This window comes from Eulemur rufifrons, chromosome 2 (assembly GCF_041146395.1).
Source record: "Eulemur rufifrons isolate Redbay chromosome 2, OSU_ERuf_1, whole genome shotgun sequence".
Taxonomy (NCBI): Eukaryota; Metazoa; Chordata; class Mammalia; order Primates; family Lemuridae; genus Eulemur; species Eulemur rufifrons.
In genome coordinates, this window is record NC_090984.1 from 12,155,527 (window position 1) to 12,163,741 (window position 8,215).

At 55.1% G+C, this 8,215-nt stretch overlaps 1 protein-coding gene across 1 annotated transcript; it reads right to left on the minus strand.

Annotated features, from left to right (window-relative positions):
- Positions 1 to 2,819: 2,819 nt before the first annotated feature.
- Positions 2,820 to 6,579, minus strand: MRPL4 (mitochondrial ribosomal protein L4). The gene is made up of 8 exons (XM_069479084.1): positions 6,307 to 6,579; positions 6,156 to 6,222; positions 5,916 to 6,066; positions 4,912 to 4,963; positions 3,945 to 4,062; positions 3,171 to 3,277; positions 2,985 to 3,094; positions 2,820 to 2,904 (listed from the first exon to the last, which is right to left on the minus strand). The coding sequence occupies exons 1-8, from the start codon at positions 6,361 to 6,363 to the stop codon at positions 2,820 to 2,822; spliced, it is 747 nt and encodes a 248-aa protein (XP_069335185.1). The 5' UTR covers positions 6,364 to 6,579.
- Between the last annotated feature and the right edge of the window lie 1,636 nt (positions 6,580 to 8,215).

The following is an 8,215-nucleotide window of genomic DNA, read 5'->3' on the forward strand; positions in this document are numbered from 1 at the left end:
AAGAGAATCACTTTAGCTCAGGAGTTCAAAACCTTGGTGAGCAAGAGTGAGACCCCATCTCTACTAAAAATAGAACAATTAGCCAGGAGCAGTGGTGCGCACCTGTAGTCCCAGCTACTCGGGAGGCTGAAGCAGGAGGATCGCTTGAGCCCAGGAGTTTGAGGCTGCAGTGAGCTATGATGACGCCACTGCACTCTACCCGGGAGACAGAGTGAGACTCTTCTCAAAAAAAAAAAAAGGAAACTGAACTCCCCTCTCACACCCCCCCAAAAAAAAACAAAAACAAAAACAAAACAGAGTGAACTGAAGGCAACCCCAGGAGAGGCATTCCAGAGATGTTTTCGGCCTAGGGTGACCCAGCAGACAGGGCGGTTACCCTGGAACCGCGCTCTGGAAGGCAGTTCTGGCTGACTTTAGGAGACTCAAGAATTGGGATAGTGGTTTGGTGTTTTTAAACACCTGCTCATTTATTGTGAGATGTTTGCTTTTCTGACTTTGTGCTTAGGGGAAATGGTTGATGAAAACTCAAGTTTGTACGTGACATCTGCTTGTGGAATGATGCCCACACTCTTGGACTGAAGGACTATAACATATTAGACCGTAGGGCCTGACTCAGGGATGAGAGTGCCCGGTGGCTGTACTCAGGACGGGCGTGCCAGGAGGCAGTTCCTGGGAACTGGCGACACCCACATAACTTCATGAGCTTCATGAGCTCCAAGTCTGACACACCAGGGGTAAGTGGAGTCTTGAAATTTCCATAAACAGCACTGAGGTTGTTTTGTTTGTTTGTTTGTTTTTAGAAACAGGGTCTCACTCTATTGTCCAGGCTAGAGCAAGTGCAGTGGCACAATCATAGCTCATTGCAACCTTGAACTCCTGGGCTCAAGTGATCCTCCTGCCTCAGCCTCCCGAGTAGCTGGAATTACAGGCACATGCCACCACACTCTGCTAATTTTCTTATTTTTTGTAGAGAGGGGGTCTCACTATGCTGCCCAGGCTGGTCTTGAACTCCTGGCCCTGAGGTTGCCTTTATTTTCTATTTTTCCGGAGACACAGTCTTGCTCTGCCACCCTGGCAAGAGTGTATTGGCATCATCATAGGTCTTGCTCTTGCTCAGGCTGCTCTCAAACTCCTGACCTCAAGCGATCGTCCTGTCTCAGCCTCCCAGAGTGCTGGGATGACAGGTGTGGGCCACCGTGCCTGGCCCTGAGGTTACCTTTAAACCAGACTTTGGGCCCCTTGAGAAGAGAGAGGAACTCAGCAGTGCCCAGACCAGGGAAGTGGCCCAACATGCCAGATGGAATTATGAATAATGACAGCAAGCGCTTCTCTAACCCGACTCTTTGATTAAAAAATAAAATTTATTAAAAAAAAGAGAGAGAGAAAGTTGAGGCAGGTGCCCATGTGGGCTCTCTGCGGAGCTGTCCTGTCCTGGTAGTGATGTTTCCTTGGCCACCATGTGGCCTCAGCCTCCTCACTGGGATGGGGGGTGCGGGCAGCACCTCCCTTGCAGGGTGGGCATGAGGCTCCCGGGTGTGCCAGGGACCGGCCTGCGTCAGAGTGGGCGCTTGGCATGGAGAGCGGTGCTGGGCAGAGGGTGGCCGTCAGGGCAAGTCGCAGTAGGGCAGGCGGAAGGGGTAGAGGGGCGTGTAGCGCGAGTCCTGCCAGAGCAGCTTGTCCTCCAGGAAGGCGACGGTGGGCAGCGTGAGGACCAGGGTCTGGTGCTTGAGCATGCTATGCACGTTCAGGCCTGGGGGTGGGGTGGGGTTGGCGGACAGTCAGGACGGGGCTGCCCCTGCCCCCCACATCTGGAACCCCTCTCCCTCCCTGAGGAGCACACCCTCCCCCATTCCAGAGACGCCGTGGGCTAGCCTCAGTTAGTGAGCCCGGCAGCCTGGGCCCAGACCCTGGCCAAGGAACCGTCCGCAGCCCATCAGCTACTGACCAAGCGCCTCCGGCACTTGGCAGTGACTCCCAGATCACAATCCAGTGGGAGGGACGCAGGGCAGGTGAGCGGAGGGGAAGGAGTGGACGGGGCAGGTCTTGCAGGGCCTGGCGGGCTGCAGGGAGGGCTTAGGCTTTTGCCGCAGCGGGGGAGGCGGGAACCATAGAGGGCTGAGGGCAGAGGAGGGATGGGTCCTGACTCAGGCGCTCGCATGCGCCCTCTGGTGGCTGTAGAGGGAATAGACTGTGGCTTTGACAGAGGGGATCTTAGTGCTTTTAAGAAAGGTTATTGTTCCTAGCAGGCTGAGGGTCAGTATCGGGGAGGGTGGTGACTGCCCAAGACCACTCAATGTCCAAGTGGCAGATGCAAGATTGTGATTTTTTTTTTTTTGAGACAGGGTCTTGCTGTGTGGGCCAGGCTAGAGTGCAGTGGTTACATCAGAGCTCATTACAACCTCAAACTCCTGGGCTCAAGAGATCCTCCTGACTCAGCCTCCCGAGTACCTGGGACCACAAGCGAGCGCCACCACGCCCGGCTAATTTTCATATTTTTAGTGGAGATGGAGTCTCACTCTTGCTCAAGCTGGTCTTGAATGCCCGAGCTCAAGTGATCCTCCCACCTCGGCCTCCAAGAGTGCTAGGATTACAGGCGTCAGCCACCGCGCCTGGCCTAATTTTCTTGGGTTTTGTAGAGACGGGGGTCTCGGTATGTTGCCCAGGCTGCTCTTGAAATCCTGGCCTCAAGCGATCCTCCCACCTCAGCCTCCCAGAGTGCTGGGAGTACAGGCCTGAGCCCCCACTCAGCAAGGACTGCGATTCTAACAGTGGGGGCTGCACGTGTACGCTCTGGGGGCCGGGGAAGAGGGCTAGGCCCTTCACTCACCCACAGCTGGGATCAGGTTGAAGGTGTTGAGCCTGGAGGTGGCCTCCACGATGTTCTGCGGCATCTCCTCGTGAGCTCTGTGAGAGAGGCCGGGAGGTGAGCCCTGCTGAGGGCAGAGCTCAGGCTGCCCTGCCCCAGCCCTGCCCCACCCCCTCACAAGTCCACAAGGAGCACGGAGTCCCCCCAGCGGCGGTAGCGGGCCAGCTCTGTCAGGTACTGGGGGTCCGCAGTTGGCAGCTCCAGGGAGTCCACAATATGTAGGTCGTCCTGGTGGGAGGAAGGGACCATCTGAGCCCTGGGTCCAGAGCACCTGCCCCTCCCCCAGCAGCCGCCTGGGCTCTACCTGGGCCAGCTTGACGGTCAGTGCCACCTTGAGGCCCTGCGCCCGCACCTTCATGGGCAGCATGTAGTAGTAACTCGTGGGACCCCGGGGGCCATGGGCAACGCCTCCTGTGGGGACAGAGGTGTGTGTGAGCAGGTGTGTTGTGTGTGGATCAAGGACAGCCTGGGACCCGTGACTTTGCCTCTCTGGGCCTCAGTTTCCACAGCTGGCAAACCCTGAGATCAGACGGTTCCCATCTCACAGGACACCTGGAGTGACAGCACAGACCGCACAAAGCAGAACAGCATTCGAGCTTAACCAAAGCGTGAGCTGTTAATGCTGCAGTTACCAGGAGGTTAAAATTCCCAGGTCTGGAGGGGGAAGCAAGCGTCAGGCACGCCCTGCAATGGAGCAAACAGAGTGTGATTTGGGGGATGCCAGCAGCCGGGGAGACGCCCTGGTGCGTACCATCTGCTGGGGTAGCCACCTTCAACCAGGCCCTGGGATTCAGAATGAGAATGAGACGGTCACGGTCCCTGCCCTCACCCAGTTGACACTCTGGCAGGGCAGACAGAGCTCAACCGCAGAGGCAATCAGGGTGGCCCAAGGGGCTGTGGAGGGTTGGTAGTACCCAGGGGAGGTCAAGGAGGGCTTCCTGTAGGAGGCATGGCCCAAACCCCTGAAGGTAAGGTAGAAGTTAACAGGGCTGACATGCTACGACACCAGATGTGGGCAGCTGTGTGTGAAAAACCACCCAACCCAGGCACCACCCTCACCTGTCAGCCCCCAACTCACCGCCTCGCCAGATCGGGGAGCGGATGCTGCCATGCCGGGCCCGCCCGCTGCCTTTCTGGGGCCAGGGTTTCCGGCCACCACCTCGCACCTCGGCCCGAGTCTTGGTCTTGGCATAGCTCTGCAGGCATAAACGGAGGACAGGGTCAGGTTTGCAAGGCAGGTGTCACTGCAACTCAAAGGCATCAGGCCCAGGAATACAGCCAAGAGCTGGGCAGATCGGTCCTGCCACCTGGGAGCCAGGCAGGAGGCACTGTGAGGGGCAACTCTCTCGGGACAAGACAGCATTTTCAGGGAGACAGGGAGGACAGAGAAATCAGAATCCCCTTCCCTAAGGCAGCAGCTCTGCTGCCTGGCACACAGGAAGTGTCCAGTAGTTTTTAGACAAATTATTATTTTTTTTTAAGAGACAAATTCTCCCCTTTGTTACCCAGGCCGAAGTGCAGTGGTATAATCATAGCTCATCCCAGCCTCGAACTCCTGGGCTCAAGTGATCCTCCTGCCTCAGCCTCCTGAGTAGCTGGGAGTACAGGTGTGCGCCGCCACTCCTGGCTAATTTTTTTTTTTCTATTTTTTTTTTTTTTTAGCAGAGATGAGGTCTCGCTCTCGCTCAGGCTGGTCTCAAACTCCTGACCTCAAGTGATCCTCCCGCCTTGGCCTCCCAGAGTGCTAGGATTACAGGGATGAGCCACCGTGCCTGGCCCCATGGTGTCTTGTCGTTTAACTGGTTAGCTTCTACTGTAGACCTCAGGTTAAATGTTCCTTTCTCTGGGATGACTGCCCATAATTACACACTTACAGGCACGACTCCTTGATTTGTGAGGAATCAGATGATAACTGAAAATTGACCATTCATCAGTGAATGGTTCAGGAGAGAGAAGATGAGGCCCAAGCTAAGCAATCCATAGAAAACACACCACCGGGCTTCCTCTGCCTCCTTCCCCTCCACTTGCTCCACTTGGGTACTCACGATTCTCTTGAAGTTCTTCTGCCAGATGGCCACCTGGTGCAGGATGTCCAGCCTGTGGGGGACAAAGGGGACATGAGAAACCTGCTGTGTTAAAACCCGCCCACAGCTTCCCACCCCACCATGGGAAAAACCCAGCCTCCTTCCTCCAACCTCCAGGGCCCTGTGTGATCTGTCCCTGCCCCTCTCTGACCCCATCTCACACCACTTCCAGCCAAGCTGCCCTCTCTGCAAGATGGAGTCCTGCCTCAGGGCCTTTGCACTTGCTGTTCCCTCTGCCTGCAACGATTTTCCCATGGCTGGTTCCTTCTCAGCCTACAGGTGTCAGCTCAAACAGTATCTCTCAGAGGAGTGATCTTCTCAAGTAAGAGCTGCCCCTTCCTTCTTCTCTTTCCTACCATCACTTCTTTCCTACTACAACTTTCTCAAACTCCTGGCCTCAAGCAATCCTCCCCTCTCAGCCTGCCAGGTAGCTGGGACTACAGAAACACACCATGCCTGGCTAATTTTTAAACTTTTTTTGAGATGAGGTCTTGTTAAGTTGCTAAGGCTGGTCTTGAACTCCTTCCTGGCCTTAAGCAATCCTCCCATCTCTGTCTCCCAAGCTGCTGGGATTACAGGCATGAGTCACCTCACCCAGCCCTTAGCAAAAAATCAGTTAACAGTAACGTTAACCATCGTTTTTATAGAACTCTCTTGTGCCAGAATTAAGTCATTTAATCACCACATCAACCTCCTGAGGTTTGACACGATGGGGACCTAAAGCACAAGAGAGGAAGGCAAGATTCGACCCCTGTCAGCTCTAGAGTTTTGTGTCCTTAATCCCTGAAGGATGTTACCTCTCAGTCTTCAACTTCACACAGGTCTGCGGCAGGGAAAAGCATCATCTCCCCCCTTGACAGGTGGAGAAACTGAGACTCTAGAAATTCAGCACTTTCTCAAAGATTCTGAATTCCCGCTCCTCATCCTCCTGCCACCCAGTTCGCCATTACAACCCCCACTTATACCTGGGCGCGGTGGCGAAAACGTCGGGATGCAGCTCGGCCAGGCCCACGCGCTCTTGCTCGTAGCCCTTCAGGGACTCGATCCAGGCCTGCACCGGGCTCAGATGAGCTGGTACTGGGCGCTCGCACTTGCGTAGGACAGGCGCCTGAAGACCTGGAGCGACTGGGGGAAGTCAGGGGTCAAGGTTAAGGGTTAGGACTTCCCGCCCGCCGCCCCTCCTCGGGTGACCCCAGTAGGCTCACCCGCGCTCGCCACCAGCTCTGGATTGTCCGCCGGCCGCGCTGCCTCATCCGCCAGCGAGGTCAGGCCCTGTAAGAGGCGGGCGAAAGTGAGAGACGACCCCTGGACTCCCAACATTCCTCCTGCGACCCCGCCTCCAGTCCCTGGCCTCACCCGGCAGCCGGTGGGCCGAAGCCAGGCCCGCGCCCCGGCCCGGACTAGCCGCAGCATCGCAGTGTAGCCTCCCACGCCACCGGAGGTCACAGCACCGCCGGTCCGGCACGGAGCCTCCAGATGACGTCACACGCGCGACGTTGCCCCACCCCACCCCCGCTCGGCTTCCGCGCTGGAAAGCGGGGTGTACAAGAGCGAGGACTGAAGACTGGCCCAGCGTGCCCCTACTCCTTCTCCCGAACTAACTTCCTAGCTTAAGGAACCTCGGCGACACTGGGGACACGAGACCACACATCAAGAAGCCCCATTGCCCGTAGGCCTCGCCCCTTTGGGTCCCGCCCCCAATGAGCGGTGGAAGAATCCAGCCAATGAGATCGCCCAGACTCTATTCAGCCAATGAACTTTAAACCTGGCAGAGTGGCCCGCCCATGGCTGGGCGGTTCTGGGGCGGGCACCGAAGGGAATACGGCCAATGACCGTTAAGCTTTTGATGTCAGTCACGCCCAGCAGGCCGGTCTCGCCCCCAGTTGGCCTCCGAGACTTGGGGAGGTGGTTTTTGTGCATCCAATTCCGCGATTTTGTTTGTTTAAAGGCCGAGCCTTATCGTCCACAGAGAGCCCTCAGGGTTGGGCCTGGAGGACCATGCCTCCCCGCTTAGATCCCCATGGTAGGGCTATGTCGTCCTGAAACCTTTCAGGTTAGGTCTGTGTGTCCTCCATCCCCTAGGCCAGGGTCCTGTCTCCTCTCAGGCCTTCCAGGGCTCTCCAAGGACGGAGCAAAGTGGGGAGTCCACAGATCCTGGATTTCCTCCCTGGTCCTGCCAACCGCAGAAATCCAAACGCTGATTATTAGGCTCCCATCTCTACCTCCAGGGGGCGCCACAAGCCCACAGCAGCCTTTTCTTTCTTTTGTTTTTGAGACAGAGTCTCCCTCTGCTGCCCAGGCTGCCAGGCTGGAGTACAGTAGTGTCACCATAGCTCACTGCAGGCTCCAACTCCTGGGCTCAAGCGATCCTCCTGCCTCAGCCTCCTAAATAGCTGGGACGACAGCCGTCAGCCACAGCACCCAGCCTAATCCTTTACTTTGTAGAATGTTATTTATTCATTTTATACTTTCATTGATCATTGACACATCTGGTAAAGAACATTTCCAAACCTGCAAAAGGATGACTAGAGTGAAAAGTCTGTCTCCTTTGACCTCTGCCCCCTGCCCTGCATGTCATCTCCCAGAAGCCACCACCACAACCAGGTGTGTCTACTCCAAGAACCAATTTAGGATTTTACCAGCGGATCTGCAAATCTGTCCTGTGCCAGGGAGTTTAGATTTTATGTAGCGAATGATGAAATAGCACTTAATTGCTTAATGATTTATTAGGCACCTACTGTGTACCACTGGGACACTGATAAATCCCGCAGACACCTTTGAGCTACTCACAGTCCAATGCAGAGGGCTGAAGGATCAGAATGAGGCAGTGGAGTCTACCACAAGAATGGAAAAACAAACACCACATGTACTCACCATTAGACTGGAACGAATCAAACAACACGTATGTGCACATATGGAAATAAAACTCATCAGAAACCAAGCAGGTGGTGTGGGAGGAGGGGATGAGTAAATTCACGCCTAATGGGTACAATACACACTATCTGGGTGGATGAGCACACTTATAATTTTGACTCAAACTGTATAAAAGCAATTTATGTAACCAAATGTTTGAACCCCTGTAATGCTCTGAAATAAAATTTAAAAAATAAAATAAAACAAAATTGCAGTTTTTGCTGGGCTCAGTGGTGCACACCTGTAGTCCCAACTGCTTGGGAGGATGAGGTGGGAAGATTGCTTGAACCCAGGAGTTCAAGGCTGCAGTGATCTATGATTGTATCACTGCATTCCAGTCTGGGTGACAGAG

Excerpts from the sequence above, each read along its gene's own strand:
- MRPL4 (XM_069479084.1), bottom strand. The coding sequence starts at position 6,363 with ATGCTGCGGCTAGTCCGGGCCGGGGCGCGGGCCTGGCTTCGGCCCACC. Across the intron at positions 6,067-6,155 it reads AGAGCTGGTGGCGAGCGCGG|GTCTTCAGGCGCCTGTCCTA; the intron begins GTGAGCCTACTG and ends CAGTCGCTCCAG. Across the intron at positions 2,905-2,984 it reads TCCGTGCTCCTTGTGGACTT|AGCTCACGAGGAGATGCCGC; the intron begins GTGAGGGGGTGG and ends CCTCTCTCACAG.